A 22,745-nucleotide genomic window follows, 5' to 3' on the forward strand; every position below is an offset into this window, starting at 1 on the left:
ACTGCAGTGCTGAGGTTCCCTCCTAAATTTAACAGACCCTTCCTCCCAATGGGACCACCTCTGTTATCAGCCCTACATCCTTGTCAGCGACCTACCATTCTCATTAAATTGTTGCCCAACTCTATCACTCATTTGTGGCTAGTAGCACTGCCTCTGCATATGTCCTGTTTATGTCCTGTTTGTCCTCAATAAAAACATTTCACATCTGATGCAAATACGTGTCTTCAATCCCTCATCCCTGTCAATCTATCGATTGCCTCATATTCCAGTGCTATCCTAACCCCAGCATAGCTATCTCTGTGTGCCCCTGTATGCACCCTGCTAGACATCTCTGGTGTCAAACTCTCAGGAAAGCACTGAATGCTCATTGCTCAGCCTCCTGCAGCACCACTTTGTCCACTTCATCATTCTGTAACAAATCACTCGTGTGAACATTCAACTTCCTAATCCTATCTGCAAAGTCCTCCATTGCTTTATTATACACTCTGCACACAATACTCAACTGCTGCTGAAAAAACTGTACACTATTCTGCTTCCTGTGCCATTGTTCAGTCCCCTGCCTCATTTGATCAAAAATGTCTGCATTATGTAATGCTTCTATGGACCTTATGAACAACTTTGCTTCCCCTGTAAAATTCAACATTGCAATTTGCAATAACTGTTTATCTTACCAACCCCATAAGTTACCCAAAGACTTGACATCTTCCACAAATGCTATCAAATCATCGGATGACCTGCAGGAGAATGGAGAAACAAGGTCAGCAATAGCTGAATCCACACCTAGAACCTGAGACCTCAACAATTCTACTTCATGATCCTTCTCTGGTAACACATTTTTTACAACCAAATTATCTGCTCTCAACTGAGATACCTGATTCACTAACAACTGCAAGGCCTCCTCATTGGTGACACCTTGTGTCTCTGACTTTACCTCTGCCTCAACCTCACTCATTTTCACGGCTCAGACAAACAAGGAGAAACAACATAACTAATATAGATAGAACAGATACTCACAGATTATCCTATCAGCCTACTTCTTCTGTCTAATCATGAGCCACCTCAACTCTCTACACTGTCTAGCCATGTGCCCAAAATGATTACATACAAAGCAAGTCTCTGCTACTGATTCAGCACAAGGGACAGAGTGCCCAAGTAAATTGCACTGAGTATAACTCACAGGCAGCAAACATTCATCTCTATAATGTAATATCATTACCCATTACCATGTAATATCTTTCCCAGACTGAGCTCAGTTTGGGAAAGGAGGAGAAGGGAATCAGCTGCATCATTTTCAAAGGAACAATCTCAGCACTCTCCTTAAGTAATTTAGGGATACTACAGAAAATCAACATCTGGATGGCCAAATGAACAGCCACTGTCCTGAATAAAGTATAGTGTCTTGTCATCTTGCCACACAGAAAAGTTCAAACCATTATTTAAATTAATTTTAAAATTATATTTCTAAATTATTTGTCATTGTAAGACATCAGGCAACTGTTTAGCAAAAACAGGCTATACAACCTATATGTGAAGGGGTAATTACATCTGGATGAGAGCAGAGAGACTACCACATTAAAAAACACAGCAGGCGGCTTGTTTCCAGATATACCAGATAGTACTATGGAGGAACAAAAAACTTTAACAACTATTAAGTAAATTTTTATCAGTTAGTCTAGTTCATTTATTTTATTTTAATCATCATTTGCTTTACATCTCTCAGTACTGCATTTGCGATTCCAAAAACATATAACCTCAATATTCTGTGTTCTGACATAATCATGCACAATGTATTCTTCTTAGTAGTGAAATTTAGTGATGAATGTGACAATACTTTCAACATCTCAGCTAGGTCTAATAAAATTATTACTTACGGATATTGTCTAATAAGCCCAGCATTTTCAAGAGTAATTCCACCGTGCAAATAATTTTGCAACTGTTGTGGTGGCTCCACATAAAATTTTTGAAATGTTAGAGAAAAGTGCTCATGGGTCAATGTTATTCCAAGTTTGTTAGGTAGAACTGGTCCTCGAACTGAAAAAAATTAAGTTTATCATAAGCAATAGTTGCTAGTGATTGTCAACAGATGAGTTTTAATATACCAAAGAATTAAGTAGTGTGACCAAACTGTTTTTACCCAGACCAAAAATAATGCAAATTTTTAAAACCCAACAGAGGTAGACGACTTAATTGCTTGTTTCAGAAAAAGGCTACTGATGATGCGCAAAAATAACATGAAGGATTCTTCTTAAGCTTGGATCTAAGTAACGTATCCTCCTTTCCAGCCTTTCACAACCTATTTCTCTTTACTCGCTTAGGAAGGATCTGATAATTACTAAAGTTACATATGGTTTTTTTCTCTGCTGTTAGATATCTCAGAAGTAAGACTGGGTATCCATTCTACCTCCATAAGATTTTACAATTTTTTCAAGAGAATTTTCCTTTCAATACAAAAAGTAGTGTAACAACTTTTCTCCAAGATAGTAAGTGATGAACTAAGAACTATGTTCACTTGATTCTTGCTCTACAACATTCAATTTAAACAGTACATTTAAAACTACACTATCAAAACAAAAAGCAAGAAATCTAACAAAAAAATTTAAATCATAAGATGATACTGGGCACCTCACTACTTCATGCACTCAACTAATTCACTGCATGAAGTTTTGATTTTGTGTACTGTATATCTGAGACATTATTCATCATAGCCACTATCACCACCATAATTATAAACTGTCATTGACCTGCAATTTGGTTTGAACAAAACAGTGTTTTACTAGGCATGATCCTATTGGAAGTGGTATCCTCTCATTTTTCTTCTATTCAGCCAAGTATAGAGGGAACTACAGTTTAACATGGACTCAGAACCACAGCACAACTTGGCATTTTTCATATTAACAAACTGTAGTAAGAAGTAACAGAAGCAATAAGTGATAGAAAAATCTTCAGACCCACTAGGGTTCAAACCCTGTACTTTTGGATGGATTTGTTGTCTGTCAACTAGCCACTATGGCAGGCTGTTCCAGCTGGTGCACCTATGAGCATAAGCATGCAGGGATGGAAAGAACCCTCGTGCAGGTACAGTCAGGTGGCTGGGCTGTAGTCTAAGTGGCCGTTTGCTTTGACCGAGAGACCATGGATTGGGTTGGGTGAATGGCTCATGTATGTGCATAACAAGGAATCAATTTGGTGCAATCTGCACCTGCCCATGGGTGGGTTAGGGGTGCTCACGGTTTCCCGTGTCCTGTATGTCAGCAATGGAACACTATGCACTGAGCTGTATGAGGCTTTGTTGTGTCTCTTAAATTATAAAACAATGAGAACATAGATAGTATATCCACAAGGCTAGTGTAGCATTATTCATATTGGCTAGTGACACCAAAGACTGTTCTGACAATTAAATAAAAGGGCCCAGACAAGTGGATACAATTGGACATGAATGTATGCATATAACCACACCCCATGACATGCACACCATGTGTACATCCACCACGTGATCCACACTGGTTCACAGCATAGTGTGGGCTGTATCATTGTGAGTGGAGCAGTGTGAAGGGGATGATGGTATTCACAGTGGAGCAGTGGATGTTCATTGTGGAAAGTTACATGTCAGCAAAGTCATGGAAACGGTGTGGTCAGTTGTTTGCTGAGAAGTTTAATGGTGTCAAAGAGCCAGCAAAGAGTGCCATGCAATGTTTGTTCTGAAAATGTTGTCAGACAGGATCTGTTTTGAACAAGTCAAAAAACTTTCCGAAATGTGTCCACACAGCAGAAAATGTGACTGCAGTTCACCAGGAAATGCTTCATAGTCCTACCAAGTCAACCCAATGCCTGTCACAAGAGACTGGAACATCACATTGATCATGTAGACAAATACTCCACCGGGGACTTGCATGTGCATCCCTGCCAAGTGTCTGTTGTTCATGCATTAAAACCAAAAGATGCTCCTCAGTGCCTCTAATTTTGTGAGTGACTGCTCACTGAGATAACAAGGAATGGCTTGGGCATGGATCTGTTCTTTACATCTTATGAAGCCTGGCTTTACCTGAGTGGTTATGTCAACTCACAGAATCATAGGTACTGGGCAGTGGAGAATCCACATAACTTCCATGAGACACTGGCTTTGGCGTGTTACATTGCCAACATTTTGAAACCATTTGTGGCAGCATTAATGGAGGAGGAAAAGACCTACAGTTACTTCCAACAGGATGGAGCAACTGCTCATACAGCAGGCCGAACCTTGGAGCACATTTACACAATCTTCTTGCCTGACAGAGTTGTTAACAGGGGTCAGTCTGGTCATGACCCTAGCTGGCCACCCAGTTCACCTGATCTGTCATTGTGTGGTTACTTTGTGTGGGGAGCCCTCAAGTCTAAGATATATTGTGACCGTCCTTATAGGCTTCAAGAACTGCAGCAGAACATTTTGGATGAGACTCCTGCAGTTCCAGCAGTCCACCTTCAGTCTGCCTTCAGCAATGCTGACCAGGGCTAAAAGTGTCAAAAAATGAATGGTGGTCACTTTCAACACCTGCTATAGTCAGGTTAGTGCTGTTATTTCCTTTCTCCACTGTGTTTCGCTGTACCCTGGAACTCTGTTCCCTGGGCCACTTTTATTTGCCCCACCCTGAATAAAGGTGAAAACAAGAAAAATCCTGGAATTTTTAGGATGATTATCACTGCCTCAGTCTAATATAAGATAGAGAAAATGGTTACAAAAAAAGAATATTGAATTTATGTACATAAAAAATCTTAATTCATGTAATAGAGGGACTAGCTGAGCTAGAAATCTATTTATTTCTTTATTTTGCTATTTATATATTTAATCCATGCAACCTGATGGTACACAGTGTGTTACAGAAGGCAGAAAAAATTGTTAACACTGTTAACATATATTATGGGAAAATTATGATATTATAATACATTGCAACAGACTGATTACATTAGTATGGAAATATTATCCCACCTAATTTACTGAACTGAATACGATGTAGCTGAGTGTGTGTCATGACAGGTGCTGTATGAAGGATAGTTCTGGATGCAGTTAGAAAAAGTGATACTTCTATTTACACACTGAATTGCTACACAAAGGGAACATTAATAAGTCTCACAAATTAATTATCCTTGGAGAAATTCACTTGCTAAATTTTATGCTGTACGTACAGGAGCACATGGTATAAGTTACTGCAAAAAGTTGCTCCCTCAGCCCATGGTATACACTAACAACACTGAATTTCTACTGATGCGAGGTGCAGGATTAATTATCTCTTGCAGGGAATATCAGTGGCAAGATCAAGAACGAAAGTCATGCAACTATAACACATGCATTAATGGCAGTAATGGGCAGACTCAGATGGTACCCAAATGGGAAGAAAATGCATGCTGAATGGAATGTTTGTGGTGGGAGCTTTCAGGGGAAACTCAACGATGCGTGTCTCAATATCAAGCATGTCACCACATGACATGTGCACTGTGACAGGGGTACAGGACTGAACTGATGCTGACACCACAAGAAGAAGATCTGGAAAGAGAAAATCTAGGCTGATGGAAGACTTACGAGCACCCAGTCTAACTTCCTTGAACTGATAGACAGCGACCATAGTATCCAGGTAACCATTTGTGCTACAGAATTGACAGCTTGTCATGGAAGTCGGCAGGTGAAGAAAAAACTCACTGCCTTAGCGGGCAGCTGTAGTGACCGAGGAACATGTGGGATCGCTAGGGTCAATATGTGGTTAAGGACCACCACACAGTTCCCCCCATGTGAGAGCAGAGCTCGGATGATGAGTGAGGTGGTGGTAAAAGCTGGTACCTGTGAAGTGGCATCTCCCAGTGGTGAGGCCATGGGTGGTGGTGTCGCCACCATGGGTGCTGATTGTGTTACAAATACAAGCACCAGATGTTGGAGCACTGTGTATGAGGTGGGCAGAGTGGCCGGCTGTCAGTAGTCCCAGCCCACTGCATGGAGCACTGGCACAATGCTGGTGGCAAACATGGGCCTGAGTAAGTTGGCAGGACATGGGGGATGGGGTATGCCAGGCCTGTTCGGCATGGGGCTGTCTCCAGTGCTGAGCACACAGCTGTGAGTACATGCTGGGCACAGTTACCAGTGCAGGGCAATGGAAGCAGGCTCACAGCAGCATTGCTTGGTGGGGCTGACAGCTGGGTGGCTGTATCTGATAGCTGAAAATGGCCATGGTACTGTAGGCATGCACTACTGGTGCCTCCAGTCTTAGGATGGGTGTTGGCAGGTCTGGGGTTCATCACTGCAAGTGCATGAAATAACACTGCTACGGGGGGAGGCAGAGGCGGTAATGTTGAGTCAGAGGTGCATTCACCTGCTGGCAGTGACAGATGTAGAATCATTGCGTCGTGTGAAGGCAGCAGGTGTAATGGAGGGGTAGGCATGTGAACACCCAGGGTGTTGGGCATGCTGGCAATGACCAGTTGGTTGGAGGCAGTGCTGGGGTAGCAAGGTTGGTTTTCCACAGTGTCCCCAGCTGTGGTGGGGTAGGCGCATGACCCAGGGGCTTTGGTGGTGAACGTTCTCAGTTTGATGTCAGCAATAGCAATGTTGGTGGTGGTGTTGCCATTGCCATCGGGGTGGTGGGCTTCAGCCTATCAATCAAAACACTGGTAGGTGTGCCATGGAGATGCAATGTAAACATGTTGGAGTCCCACTTCAGGACCCAGTGGGGCCCATATTAATGAGGGCGAAGTGGCGGCTGGTGAGCATCGATGCACAGCATAATGTTCATGTTTGAAGTAAATTCATCATGAATGAATGTCCTGCATTCACCATGGTTCTGGGGAGGGTTGCTGCAGGTGGGTTATATGGTCCCGCAAGCCAGTGATGAATTCAAGCAGGATGTCATCCACAGACAGGTCAGCAGGCTCTAGGAAGTTAACCAGCACAGCTAGTGGCTGGTCATAAACATGGTTAGAGGCTGACATCACAAGGTTGGTCTTGTGAACAACACAGAAGCTTAAAAGTAGTAGCAGCAGGGTAGCAGATTAGTTGCCATTGTGGCAAGTGAGGGCAGCCTTCAAGTTATGGTGGAGCCGTTCCACCAGGCCATTGATGCCAGAGTGGTAGCTCGATGTCAGATGCAGATGCAGCCAAAACGTGCAATCCATGTGGAGTTGAAAGCAACAGCTACCATGGTGGTGGTGACTTTGGCTATCAGCATTGCCTCAAGCCGGTGGGTGACTCTGTCCACCATGCCGAAGAGGTGGCGACATCTGTCAGAGGATTGTAGAGTGCTGATGATGTCTGCATGAGTATGGGCAAAGTGACGCCTGACATCTGGGATGACGGCAATTGGAGCTGGTAAATCAGCCAAACTTGGTGCACTGGCAGCCAAGGCTGGCGTGGTCCCAGGTACTGTAGTCCCTCTGAACACCTGGCCACATGAAACACTGCATCACCAGAGTGGAAGACATGTGCACTGCACGGTGCACCAGGTTGTGCAACCAGTTGAATGCAGCCTTATGGAATGGAGTGGGCAGGAATGGGCACAGTGAGACAGAGAATATGTTGCCCCAGATATTGCTGTTAGAGCTGGAAACTGATGTACACTAAAGGCAGAGGCCAGAAGCAGCACCCAAGTTGAGGCAGGTCATTCTCCTAGATGGTGCTAACTGTTTGTAGTCCAGGGAAGAGGTGACAGCACAGGTGAAGCTGAGGCAGTCAGGGATGACATTTTCAATTCCAGCATCATGGAATATGTCAGTAGTAAATTCAGAGATGAACAACAGCTGCCAGAATTGATGTGGGGAGCACTGGTTAAAGTCTTTTGCTATGGCAAACGTGATAGGCTTACGGTTGTGGAAGGCCATGAAGTGATGGGCCTCCAATGAGGGCTGAAAGCATTTGACTGTCTCGTAGATGGTGAGGAGCTCTCTGTTGTATGTGTTCCAATGTCACTGAGTGGCAGAGAGATTGCTGGAGAAGAGAGTGAGCCTCTGTCAGGCCAGGGGTCACCAGCATGTTGCTGCAGGACAGCACCGATGGCTGTCTGGCTAGCATCAACCATGACTACAAGCAGGGTGGTGGTGTGGGGGTGGTTGAGCAGGATAGTGTCCACCAAGTCAGGCTTGGTGGCAGAGAAGCAGTCTTCCATTTGTGGTGACCATGACACTAACTTGCCCTACATTTTGGCACCATGGATGTTGTTGATGAGTGGCTCCTGCATAGCAGCAGCATTCCTTAGATGGTGGCAGAAGAAGTTTAACATGCCAACGAAGCTGCAAAGTCCCTTAAGTGTCCCTGGACATGGGAATTTGAGGATAGCTTACACCTAGTTGGGCAGGGGATGTGAACCTGTGGCGGAGATGACGTGGCCCAGGAATACCACCTCACTGGAACCAAGAATGCACTTTACTATGTTGATTACAATTCCAGCATCCTGGAGGCGTTCAAAAATATTGTGGACCTACTTGGTGTGTTCCTTGGCTGTCGTGGAAAAAATGAGTAAGTCGTCCAAGTAGGCGAAACATCATAGCAAGCCTCACAATATGCTGTTGAAGAAATGCAGTCACATTTGGGCAGTATTATGGAGGCTGAAGGTCATGAAGGCACTCTCATAGAGCCCAAATGGCATGGTGATGGTGGTCTTCTGGATGTCTTTGGGTGTGATCACAATCTGGGTAAAAGACTTGGTGCAGTGGATTGTGCTGAGAATCGTAGCCCCAGCCAGTGTGTTGTTGTAGCTGCGTACGAGTGGCACCAGGTACTAGTCAGGGATGGTGCAGGCGTTTACCTCTGGTAATCACATGGATGCCAGGAGCCATCCTTCTTCTTTGCAAGGTGAAGGGCAAATGCCCACAGGCTCTTCTAAGGATGCAGCATGCTCGCTTGAAGCAGCTCATCAAACTCAGCCTTGGCAGTCTTGAGTTTGTGTAGTGACAGGGGCCATGGCTGGCAGAAGATGGATGGTCTGGCAGTGGTGTTGATGATGTAGTGGACAGTTGAATGGCAGACATCCTGAGGTGTGCTCGACAGGTATGTGAGCACAGGAAATTTGGCCAGGAGGCAGTGTATGGGCCAGAATATGCCACCTGCTTCACATCAAAGAAAATAGTGAAACAAGTTGTGCATTTCGTTGATGTCCCAGTACTGCTGTCAATGAGGTGCCAGCCAGCAACATCAGAAAGCAGGTGTTGGTGCCTGAGTAGGTCTGCTCTGATAATGGGATCAGTGACGTCAGTGATGGTGAAGGTCAAGGGGAAGTCTCAGTGCAGATCAAGGCTGAAGATACAATTAAGTACGCCATAGGTGGTGATGGTAGCGTGATTTGCTGCTGTTAAGAAGATGGTGAGGCAGCATTAGTGTCCTGTACAACATGCCATGGAAAGATAGAAAACTTACAGCTGATGTCACTCAGGAACAGTATGGCAGAGCAAGCATCATGGATGAACAGATGCTGAGAGACAGAGGAGAACCCAGCCGCACCTAATCCCAGAGGCTTTTTGTATTTGGTTGCCAAGAGCAGGGTCTGGGCCGAAGTGCTTGTGGTACTAGCAGAGGCTGACCATGTTGCGAGGGGTGTCAGCAAGGTGGCTAGAGCTATGACAAGGGTAGCTGTTGTTGCACTGACAGCAGGTGCTGCACACAGGGCAGCAGATGGAATCAAGGTGGGCCACAGTTGTCTGTAGCATTGCCATATCGATGCTGCGGTGGGTGAGCATGTTGTATACTCCCAGCTGCTGGGTTATGTGCAGCAGGCTGGAAGGCAGGGGAATGACCAGTGACATCATTAGTATTGTGCCATGTGGCTAGGGTGAGTTCATGTCAGGAAGAATGGTGAGAAAGTCAGCAAACTGCACCAACTGGGTATGGGGGTTGGCACACGGTGGCAGCAGTGGCAGGCCAGGGAGGCCAGCATGTCATGCACTCAGTTGATGAGGCTGGTGGTGTTGGTGAGGGCCACAGCGGTTTGTATGAGGGCCGAAACATGAGCCAGCCAGATGTATAGGAAACCATCGGACACCATGTTTGTCTCCACCAGGCTTTGGAGGTGGTGCAGGAATTATGAGAGTTGCCACACCCCACACTGCTCAAGTGAATGGAGGACCTGGACACGCTGCACCTCTAATGATGTGAGTTGCATCACGAGGTGGCATCGGGGTGTCTCATAGCAATCGGTGGCTGGGGATAACGAGATGACATCGCAGACCTCTACTGCATATGTCAGATCAAGTTGGATGATCACCATAGCAAACTTGTTGGCATCCTGGGTAATGCTGCATGCTGTAAAGATGGCACCTACGGAGAAAAACCACAGGTGCAGGTCTTGGGGATTGAAGGGTGCAAAGTTGGGTGTGGCACAAGCGGACAGAGTCATGGTGGCAGGCATGGAATTGGATACTGATGCTTCAGTGATGGTGGGGATGGCAGCAGTGGCAGCAGCAGGTGCAGAGGCCAGTGTGGGCATCAGCATGGAGTCTGGCAGTGGGATTTGTGCCCCCAGCTGTCGTGTCACCAATACTTGTGCGCACAGCTTGATGTTGCAGTGTTCCAGCTCTGCATGGTCTGCAGTCAGGTCAGCGATGATGCCATGAGGCAATGGAGAGGTGACCATGTGTGGTGAGGCATCAGATGGGATGGTGGTGGAAGCCATGATTGTTAGGTTGCACAGGGGCGAACGCATGAAATACGTGTGAGGGGAAGTGGTGCGAAGTACAGTAGGGCCCATAGCACATTAACAAAGTTGCTGGTGGGGTGTGCACATCACGGGAATGGGAATGTGTGTCTAATGACTTGCCAGATTTGAAAATTAAGTCACCTAATTTTATCATCAGGTCGCCATTGTGGGAATGTTTTCCTACCTAATTTACTAAACTGAAGACAATGCAGTGGAGTGTGGTGTGATGAGTGCTGTATAAAGAACTGTTCTATATGTGGTTAGAAAAAATTGCACTTTTATTTAAACACTGAACTGATTCATGAAGGAGACATGAAGTAGTCTCACAAATTAACAGTCGTTGTAGAAAGTCACTTGCTAAATTTTATGACACTAAAGAAAGGAGCACACAGTAAAAGTAGGAGTCACTGCTCAAATCAGCCACTTTGACCCTGGGTAACCACCAGTGTAACACTGATTTTTTACCAAGGAAATGGGCAGGATTCATTATCTTTCATGGGAAATATTGATGACAAGATCAAGAACAATGATCACATGGCTATCACACATGTGTTAATGGCCGTGATGGGCAGACTCAGACAGTATCCACATGGGCACAAAATGTATGCCAGTTGGAATGTTTATGGTGTAAACTTTCTGTTGCTCACCAAGCAGGTATGGAGACAGCACAATTTGGAAGGATCTTTAAGCTCAAACGTGAGTGTCTCAGTATCAAACGTGTCACCATTGTGATGTGGGTGCAGGACCAATCTAGGAACATGTGGGACTGCTAGCTTCAATATGAGGCTAAGGGTTGTCACATTAGCATCAGTGAATAGGTCATATTTGGCACTTAAACTTAACCAGCAAAATTACTTTTCTGGCTACTCTTTTAGAGAGTAAAAACAGTGACACAGCAAATTGGACTTTAAGGCTTTAATGTTATCTTCAACAGACCTCATACATGTGGGGCACAGCTGTAGGCCTATGTAGAATGCTCCATTTTGACAAAATTGAGTGTTTGCCCATAACACTTGCAGATTTGAGTTTATCTCATGTTGTGTTTGTGTATTATACATATTCCTTGATTCTGGGTTCAGTTGATAGTGTGTGGTTTCTTAAAAATTTTACTGTCTTAAGAGTGTAAAGACAAGACAGTGTTAGGATCCCCAGCTTCCTGAAGAGGGGTTTGGGGAGTCTCCATGTTTGCTTCAATTAAAGATTGCTGTAACTTCCTTCTGGATTCTTGAAGTGTTCAGGACAGTTGTAGAATTTCCCCAGAATATCACACCATATTTTAGGTGGTATGTATGTGCAGAGTGCACCTGTTACTATTTTCTGACAAGAACATGATTTAAGTGCACTCGGTGCATAGCAGCCACTACTTATTCTGACATTTATGTTTTCAGTATGTTTATCTCATTTCATGTACACACACACACATACACAGGATTGATAATACAGCATTAGTAACCATTGCTTGATTATTTACTGTTACAAGTGGTTGGGAGGGGTTTGCATCTTCTGTGGTGTGATAGTTCATGGAAAATGTCTTTTTAGTGTTGATGGTTAATCAACTGATTGCAGTCCAGTTGTTCAGTAGCCAAGTTCACACCTTTCTGAACCACCTCTGTGTTCATACCTGGTTTATTTTTTGATGTTTCAGAGGAATTTGCTTGAACTGACCATAAAAAATCAAAGCAAAACCTTAGTTCCTATCATACAAGATATAGGACAAGTGGCAGCATAAAATCAGTTGAGAAAAATACAATGTGAAAACAAAGCATAAAATGTATGGTACTGACATAAATGTACATTCAAAATTCCAGCTGTTAAAGTATGATGCCCTTCAAGACCAGAACTAAATCTATTGCTCTTCATTCTGTATATGACTGATCTGCCCTCAGCTGTAGATGACAATGAAAATATGTATGCATATGACATCTCATTCAAAGAAAGTACAAAATAAATAGGAGAATTAGCATTGAGAGTTTATCTAAATGAGGGATATACTAAAGAAAATCAACAACACTTGTGCAGCTTTGTATGAACATATAAGCAGCCAATTTTTATCTGTCTTAAGTTTGGACAATAAGTTCCGAAATACATATACAACTATAAGTTCCTGGGTGCTACAAATGGAGAGAATCATATCAATAAAATCTGCCTCAAAATAAATACTACCATATTTCAGATTAATAAAGTGTCTGGGACGATAAATGTTTATGATATATTACATTGTTAACAATGTAAAACAGCTTTATCTATCAACACTTATCATACACACACAATAAAATGGGAAAATGTTCTATGTACATGCAGAGAGGCTATTGGATGCATTAAACTGAATATTAACCCCAGAACACTATTACAAATACAAATTAAGAGAACTAAAACTACTGATTATACCCTCATTATGTGCCCCTGAAACAACTATATACTTAAAGAATAGCAGCACAGTTTTAGTAAAGGAAGACATACAAACTTATAATACACAAAAGAGGAGTAACTACCATCTTGCATTAAGACTGTTAAAATTAACCAAGAAAGATACTATAAATACTGGATGCATTATGTATAACAAACTCCCACAGACAATAAAATACATAGACAATACAAACTTATTCAGTAATAAATTAAAAGATTATTTAATTTGAGCCAAAAAATATAACATAAAAAATACTCAGAAATTAGTTGTGAAGAACGAAAATTTTCCAAACAATAATATGTTCATCAAAAAATTAAATTTGCCTATCAAGCCTAATAAGAAGTATCATACAAAATGACAATTATTTATCTGAAAATACATTGTGGACACTGTGATTTCATCATTAGAAATTCAAATTATTTCACAAATATCTCAACAATATCAAGTAAGTGTTCTTGCTGTTGTGGTCCTCAGTCTGAAGATCGGTTTGATACTGCTCTCTGTGCTGCTTGATCCTGTGCAAGCCTCTCCATCTCCAAATGACAACTGCAACCTACTTCCATTTGAACCTGCTTACTGTGTTCAACCCTTGGTCTCCTTTTAAAATTTTAATCCCCCCCCCCCCCCCCTCACTCTTTCTCTTTCTCTCTCTCTTCTCTCTCTCTCTCTCTCTCTCTCTCTCTCTCTCTCTCTCTCTCTCTCTCTCTCACACACACACACACACACACACACACACACACACACACACACACACACACACACACACACAGTTCCCTTCATTACCAAACTGATGATTCATTCATGCCTTACGATGTGTCCTACCAAATAAACACTCCTTTTAGTCAAGCTGTGCCATACATTTTTTTCCCCTGACTCAGTTCAGTTAAGTACTGGGTTGGGTTGTTTGGAGGAGGAGAGCAGACAGCGAGGTCATCGGTCTCATCGGATTATGGAAGGATGGGAAGGAAGTCGGCCGTGCCCTTTCAAAGGAACCATCCCGGCATTTGCCTGGAGCGATTTAGGGAAATCACGGAAAACCTAAATCAGGATGGCCGTTTAGTTAAGTAATTCCTCATTAGTTTAGTGATTTACCCATCTATCTTCAGCATTCTTCTGTAGCACCACATTTCAAAATCTTCTATTCCATTTTTGTCTGAACTGTTTATCATCCATGTTTCACTTTCATACAATACTATACTCCTGAAAAATAATTTAAGAAAATACTTCCTAATTGAAACTTATATTAGACATTAACACATTCCTGTTTTTCAGAAACGCTTTATGTGCTATAGCCAATCTGCACTTTCTGTCCCCTTTTTTCTTTGGCTATCATAACTTATTTTGTTGACCAAATAGCAAAAATAATATACTACTTTTACTGTCTAATTTCCAAATCTTGTTTCATCAACATCACCTGGTAAAATTTGACAACATTTTATTATTTTTGTTTTATATTTGTTGATGTTCATCATTTTTATGTTGTATTCACCAAATACGTTTGGTATCCAAAATAAATAGGTAGCAGGAAGAGAACTCCTTACCACCAAAAGTAGTATCTGCTACAAGGTGGCTTTTTAGCATGCAGCAACTATATAATCCCATCATAGAGCCAAACAGGTTATGCCAAAGCTATACAGAAATATATATCAACACTGATTAGCAACAATTTACAATAATTTATTGAAAGAAATATTACACTGCTTAACTTTAGTATGAAGCTGGTGGGTGGAAACGTTCAATGTTCACTTGCACTGATCTAGCTTTAACTCTGATCTAGGCCTGAATCCAGTGAACAATAACTATGATCACTTGTATACTGTCTAGTTTGGCAGGTGAATGTCCAGTTGGAAGTATTGGAGTGATTTATGGTGGATGCATGAAACAGTTCGTATTGTGTGCACTGTCTACAATGTCTGACCATAATTATAAGTCACCTCCTTGGAGGCTGGTCTTCCTGTGTGCTGCCCTCTCTATGTATAGTCAAGTCTCATATCTGTGGAAGGACAGCAATGATATAAGCTCTTTTTTGCTGATCTTCAGATTACTTTCTTATCACTGAAAGAATTACAAATTCATCAGTAAATGTCAAAGTTTTTATTTCTTCTCCCTGAATTTTATTCCCTTTTCAGAATATCTTTTTAGTTACCTTTATTGATTGCTCTAAACCACAGACTGAAGAAATGGGATGGTAAGCTGCAAACTTCTTTCACTTTCTTCCCAGTTAATGCTTTCCTTTCATATCCTTCTATTTTACAATTGCAGTGTAGTTTCTGTAGAAGTTGTAGATAGCTTTTTGTTCTATGTGCGAGATGCTACCCAAATTACACAGAATTTCAGTGTAAAACTCAGAAAACTATACTTACATCCTAATGTCCTCCATCACATTCAGAGCAGTCACCTCGAGCATGTATTCAATGAACCCAGCATTATTCCCATTTTTGGAAACACTGCTGGAAGTCCACAGAATGAAGGGTGTTCAGGAACCGTTGGGATTCCACTTGGATGTCTTCAACAGAGTCAAAATGTCATCCTCTCAACGCAATTTTCATCTTCAAGAACAGGCAGAAGTTGCATGGGGCTATGTCTGGTTAATATGGAAGGTGGGGGACCTTTGCCATGTTATTTCTGCCCAGGAATTCCTTCAAAACAGGTGAGGCATACGCGGGTGCATTGTCATGGTGCGCCATCCTGTCTTTCTTTTTCCACAACTGTGGCCATTTACATTGATCATTTTACCTCAGTTGCCTCAAAACTTCACAGTAAGACTGCATATGGACAGTCTGATCAGGTGGAACAAACTCCTTATGCACTATTCCTTGAATGTCAACAAAAATTATTAGAATTGACTTCACATTGCTGCAAACTTGTTGAGTTTACTTTGGCTTTGGAGAAGATGGCATTTTCCATTTTTGTGGTTGCTGCTTTATTTTGGGATCATAACTGTAGACCCAAGCTTCATCACGTGTTATGACTCTCAATAAGAATTTTGGACACTCAAACTCTTTGTTGCAGCTCAGTGCATGTTTCAATCCTGTGGTTTTCACTGCATTTCATCTTATGTTCAATTCATCAGCTAGAATTCTCTGATATGTACCATATGACAGCTGAAGTCTGTTACAGACATCACGAATTGCCTGCCTTCAGTCATTGTGAATCACGTCATGCGCTTTCATTATCATTTCTGGTGTTGTGCATGTTGACAGTCAATCAGAATGTTTGTCATCTTCCACAAATTCTTAGCCTTTATTAAAGCACTTGAACCAATCAAATGTTCTTGCTTGACTCAGTGCACTCACACAAAATGCCTCTGTCATCATGCATTGGGTTGCAGCTGCAGTTTTATTCAACTTGAAACAGAATTTGATGCAAATCCATTGCTCCTTCATGTTATCCATTTCACAATTTGCAGAAGTACTGAAAAACATCTTGACATGCACCACTACAACTCACAACTGCATGTAGCAAAGATGATGCAACTTTGTGGCACAGTAGCCAAACTGTGTACCTTGAGACATCTAATGGTGGAATGTTTTGTATAGTGGTGAACTGTTCCATCAGATTAAACTGCAGCAAAACTCAGACAACCACACAAGGCAGGAAGTGAGTGATCAAATAGGTAAATAATACTGACTGTCACACAAGAAGTGCTGTCCAATCCAAACACTTAAAATTTCAGTCAATGAACGGATGGCTAAATGTGCAATTATGGAAATCTAATACAGTCAAAGACGACTTCCAACACCAATAATGGTGACTATTCCTTCAAGCCACACACTGGCGCCCTCAGCACTCAGGACTGGTTTTCTAAAGAGCCAGCTGTTGCCAGGCAGCATGGACTCCAGGACTCAGCTCTTACTAACTCCTGGCAGACACACAGGGCTTGTTTTCCATGTCACCACGGCAACAATAAGTCTAGAGACATTACGCTACAATTACACCACCTATTGAGATGCCAGTAAATCAGACAAATAAATGAGCCAAAGATTCAACTTGAACCATCACAGCATAACCTCCCCCCACTCAAGTAGAAAACACTCCTCCACCCCCTTCCGCTTATGGGTACAGAGAGAGGAAAACTAACTAGCCTGTTTCACCTGACTAACATGAACTTTAAAGGTTTTACCTGTAGCCAGATCATGGCCCAGTTATCTTGACCAGCCTCAACACCCTGTTCCTATAAATAGAGGAGCAAGTTTTTTTGTGATTCTGCTAGACTGCCCCCACAAACATTAAAATTGCATACAAACACTTTATCCCCCATACTGCCCTGCAAGGGTTGCCTTCCTTGGTTATAATGCCTCTCCTGATGATGGTGAGCTACATGGATGTTCCTCCTAGCTGTATTCTAATTTTTCTTAATGACATCTAGAGTGACATGCTCAGGCAATAGGTTATTGATATTCCATAAGTTGGGGAGAGGAGAATTAAGTGGATAAGCAAGCATGAGAATGGCCAGAATGACCTCAGAGGCCTCACACTGAGCAGGATGAAATGGCAAGCTAATCCAAGGGAGGGAGGTATCCCACTTAGTCTAGGCATTAACACGATAGATAATCAGAGCAGTCTTTAAATTCCTATTCACTCTTTCTGAAAAGGAAGGCTGGGGATAGTATGGGGTGTTGATAATGTGCTTAATAGCCTGGCTAAAATAGAAAGTTTAAATTCTCTGCAGATAAAGGCAGAAGCATTGTCAGTAATCAGAGCCTTAGGAGGCCCAAAGAGAGAAAATATATTAGTTAAGTGATGTATGGTGAGAGAAGTGTAGCAACTTCCCTACTAGGAATCAAGGAAACCTGGTCAAGGCATCTACAACAACCAGTACATAATGATTCCCCCCCTTTAGTATGAAGATAGGACCACAGCTTGCTGTCATCGCTGTGCATTGGTTGTATGCACTGTAAAACTTGTGTCCACAGCACCACTTGGGAAGTGACCCTGCAGTTGTCAGCAGCGGATTAAAATTTCCATCATGATGGAAAGTTTAAATATGATTCAAATTATGTTTCTGGACTCAGAAAAAATTAACTTCACTGTATGAGTTACCTCAGAATGAGATACTGTATCATATTATGAAATGAAAGCATGCCAAATATTTTATTGTTATTACATGTCTCTCAACATCTGCATTACAAATAAAAATGGGTTCAGGCATTACCATAGTTCAGTTGGGCAGTCCTTCCAACTAGATTTATAATAATGTAACAATCCTAAAAATTTAAAGGTGTCAGTCTGTTCTATCTGCATATTTCTTATAATATGCATATGCTTGATGGAAACCTCTTGAATGTTCTAAATTGAAAATAGTGAATCTCTTCAACATTTAATGAAAGAAAATTGATGACAAGCCATTGGTAACATTCACAAAAATTTCAATAGGAGCCCTTTCTAAACCTGTATTTGTTTTGCTGATTATAATATAGTTTGTATCATATGCCAACAAAAAACTTAATATCTAGCAATGTAACACATGAAAGGTCATTAATACACATGGGGTTTCACTATTATGTCTACAAAATAAAGGAGCAAGTACAGTACAATGAAAGAAGCAAATAATGTTAAGAAATATAGGTGCAGAAACTAATGGTTTCCACACTACAACATATTATGGAAAAAAAGCATATAATACAGTCCCCAAGGACCCAAACTACAGATGTGCACTTGGAGACAACCACATTACAACAAGAGTTCCACATGGCCACTATTCATGTGACAACAGGCTTCAGAATGTCTCCTGATTTATGCCTGTACATGTTCAAAACTCCCAGGTTTATTCCAAATGCATTGTCAACCATCCACAATGCATTCCTGGAGTTTTCAGCAGGGCTGGAACACACCACAGCTTTTAAATAACCCCACACAAAAATATCCAGTATATTCATATCAAGGAACTTGGGAGGGCACGATGCTGGCAAGCCACAACTGAAACACTTGTTGTCAAAACGCTGTTTACCAGTACTCAGGTATCTGAAATACAGATAAAATAAAGTGATGGCAGTTTATCACTTTGTAATTTATACCCCACTCACAGTGTTTTGAAATAAATATAGTCTTGGATGTTAACAGTGTTGTAACATTGGCATGACTGTGACTGAGCATACGCCATAGCGAGAAAATCACTGGTTTCTGGACCTATGCTTATTAGGATTATTTGCTTGCTTCATCATCCTCTACTTGCCCTTTTCATTTCTGCCTATGAGAAAGGGCGCTACAATGGAATATTGAAGAATATCACATTACTACTTCCCAGTCAAATGACCACTGATAACTCAACTTGTGGGTCTTTTGTATTGACACCCCATATTTTCAAGGAATTGCAAAAGCCACTCTATGAAGAATTCTATATAATCCCAGAGAAGGAAAGTTGCTACTCACCATATAGCGGAGATGCTGAGTCATGATAGGCACAGCAAAAAGACACACACAACTAAAGGTTTCGGCCATTAAGGCCTTTGTCAGCAGTATACACACATACACACACGCACACACATACGCACTCACATAAACGCAACTTGCACACATGTCTGCAGTCTCACAGAGCTGAAACCACACTGTGAACAGCAGCACCAGTGCATGATGGGAGTGGCAACTGAGTGGGGGTAAGGAGAAGGCTGGGGCGGTGAGGGGGAGGGATAGTATGGTGGCAGTGGCGGACAGTGAAGTGATGCAGTTTAGACAGAGGGCAGTACAGAAGATGTGGAGGGGGGAGCGGGTAAGTAGCAGAAATGAGAGAAATGAAAAGATATTAAAAGACTGGGTGTGGAGGTGAAATGATGGCTGTGTAGTGCTGTAATGGGAACAGGGAGGGAGCTGGATGCGTGAGGACAGCGACTAATGAAGATAGAGGCCAGGAGGGTTATGAGAATATAGGATGTATTGCAGGGAAAGTTCCCACCTGCACAGTTCAGAAAAGCTGCTGTTGGTGGGAAGGATCCATATGGCACAGGCTTGGGAAGCAGTCATTGAGATGAGGGACATCATGTTTGGCAGCGTGTTCAGCAACAGGGTGGTCCACTTGCCACTTGTTTTTTGGCCACAGTTTGTCAGTGGCCACTCATGTGGACAGGCAGCTTCTTGATTGTCATGCCTACATAGAATCCAGCACAGAGGTTGCAGCTTAGCTTGAAGATTACATGACTGGTTTCACAGGTAGCCCTGCCTTTGATGGGATAGGTGATGTTAGTGACCAGACTGGAGTAGGTGGTAGTAGGAGGATGTATTGGACAGGCCTTGCATCTAGGTCTATTAAAAGGGTATGATCCATGAGGTAAGGGACTGGGAGCAGGGATTGTGTAAGGTTGGACGAGTATATTGTGTAGGTTCGGTGGATGGCGGAATACCATGGTAGGAGGGGTGGGAAGGATAGTGGACAGGACATTTCTCATTTCAGGGCACGAAGAGAGGTACTCAAAACCCTGGCGGAGAATGTAATTCAGTTGCTCCAGTCCCGGATGGTACTGAGTTATGAAGGGAATGCTCCTCTGTGGCCAGACTGTGGGACTTTGGGAGGTGGTGGCAGACTGGAAAGATAAGGCATGGGAGATTTGTTTTTATACAAGGATGTGAGGATAGTTGCAGTCAGTGAAGGCTTCAGTGAGACCCTCGGTATATTTTGAGAGGGACTGCCCGTCACTACAGATGCGATGACCATGGGTGACTAGGCTGTACAGAAGGGACTTCTTGGTGTGGAATGGGGGGCAGCTGTCGAAGTGAAGGTATTGCTGGTGGTTAGTAGGTTTGACATAGATGGAGGTACTGATGTAGCCATCTCTGAGGTGAAGGTCAACATCTAGGAAGGTGGCTTGTTGGGTTGAGTAGGACCAGGTGAAGCAAATAGGGGAGACGTTGTTGAGGTTCTGGAGGAATGTGGTGGTTCTGAGTACTGTGGGACTTAACTTCTGAGGTCATCAGTCCCCTAGAACTTAGAACTACTTAAACCTAACTAACCTAAGGACATCACACACATCCATGCCTGAGGCAGGATTCGAACCTGCGACCATAGTTGTCACGCGGTTCCAGACTGTAGTGCCTAAAACCACTCGGCCACCCCGGCTGGCGGAGGAATGTGAATAAGGTGTCCTCACCTTCAATCCAGATAGCAAAGATGTCATCAATGAATCTGAACCAGGTGAGGGGTTTAGGATTCTGGGTTTTTAGGAAGGATTCCTCTAGATGGCCCATGAATAGGTTAGCATAGGATGGTGCCATGCAGGTGCCCGTAGCTTTACCACGAACTTGTTTGTAGGTTATGCCTTCAAAGGAGAAGTAATTATGGGTGAGGATATAGTTGGTCATGGAGACTAGGAAGGAGGTTGTTGGTCTGGAATCCATAGGTCATCTGGAAAGGTTGTGTTCGATAGCAATAAGGCCATGGGCATTAGGAATGGTACTGTACAGGGAGTTGGCATCAATAGTGACGAGCAGGGCACTGTGTGGTAAAGGGACAGGGACTGTGGAGAGTCAGTTGAGGAAATGGTTGGTATCTTTTATATAGGAGGATAGGTTCCAGGTAATAGGTTGAAGGTGTTGGTTTATGAGAGCAGAGATTCTCTCAATAGGGGCACAGTAACTGGCCACAATGGGGCATCCTGGGTGGTTGGGTTTATGGACTTTAGGAAGCATGTAGAAGGTGGGAGTGCAGGGAGTGGTAGGGGTAAGTAGAGAGATGGACTCTGGGGAGAGGTTCTAGGTTGGGCCTAAGGATTTGAGTAGTGACTGGAGATGCTGCTGGATTACTGGAATGGAATCACTGTAGGTGGAAGTATATGAAAGCTGACGGAGTCCTTCTGCCGTGTAATCCTTACGGTTCAAAACAACAGTGGTGGAGCCTTTGTCAGCAGGTAGGATTAAGATTGGGATCAGTTTTTAGATGGTGGACTGTGGTTCTTTCTGCAGGTGTAAGGTTAGTTTGCATATTGAGGGATTTGGGGAATGATGTTGAGTCAAGCTTTGAGGTTAAGAATTTCTGGAAAGTTAACAGGGGAGGTGGTTTGGAGGCAGTGGGGGTGGATCACGGTTGGATGGAGGAGTGAACTGAGTTAGGCAAGGTTCAATATTGGCCTTTGGTTGAGTCTGATTGGTTGGGTTGGTGGCAAGAAAGTGTTTCCACTGTAGGGACTGGAAGAAGGAGAGAAGGTCTTTAACTAGTCCTGCATGGTTGAATTTGGGAGTGGGGCAAAAGGTGAGGCCTTTGGAAAGGACTGATATTTCTGTGGGACTAAGGCTTCTGGAGAAAAGGTTCATAACTGTCTTGCAGGTCTGTTTAGGCTCTGGGTTCTGTGTGGTGGTGGGAGGGAGTTTTGGAGGGTGGGAGGTGGGGTAAGTCTTCGAGACAGGGTTTGTCAGCTAGGAGGGGGCGTAGGGGGGGGGGGGTTGGAGGTTGTTGTAGAAATGGTGGACAGTGGTACTCCGAGGTGGGAGTAGGAAGTGAGTAGGATGGAGAGATTTTTGAGGTGGCATTGTGCATGTTGCTCAAGTTCCTGCAGGGCAAGAGTTTCAATGTGTGTTATGGGTTCCAGGAATTTGGGATTACATAGCAGGAGAATTTTGTGGATGGAGAGAAGGTACTGCAAGGAGGATTGGGCTTGGTTGATATGGTTTTGCAGGATTATGTTGGTGAGGGATAAAGATTGGTGAAATCTGAACAGGTAGAGATCATTGTGGAAGGAGGGGTGGCAACCAGAGATGGGTAATTTGAT

The 22,745-nt window shown here is 43.0% G+C and overlaps 1 protein-coding gene across 1 annotated transcript in view; it reads right to left on the reverse strand.

Annotated features, from left to right (window-relative positions):
- The window catches only part of LOC126248853 (phosphotriesterase-related protein), a 220,840-nt gene that overhangs the window by 104,443 nt on the left and 93,652 nt on the right, over positions 1-22,745 (reverse strand). Inside the window, exon 2 of the mRNA XM_049950283.1 lies at positions 1,872-2,031. Coding sequence (XP_049806240.1) covers positions 1,872-2,031 — 160 coding nt within the window. The remainder of the gene's footprint in view (positions 1-1,871; positions 2,032-22,745) is intronic.

The sequence above is a fragment of the Schistocerca nitens genome, chromosome 3 (assembly GCF_023898315.1).
Source record: "Schistocerca nitens isolate TAMUIC-IGC-003100 chromosome 3, iqSchNite1.1, whole genome shotgun sequence".
Taxonomy (NCBI): Eukaryota; Metazoa; Arthropoda; class Insecta; order Orthoptera; family Acrididae; genus Schistocerca; species Schistocerca nitens.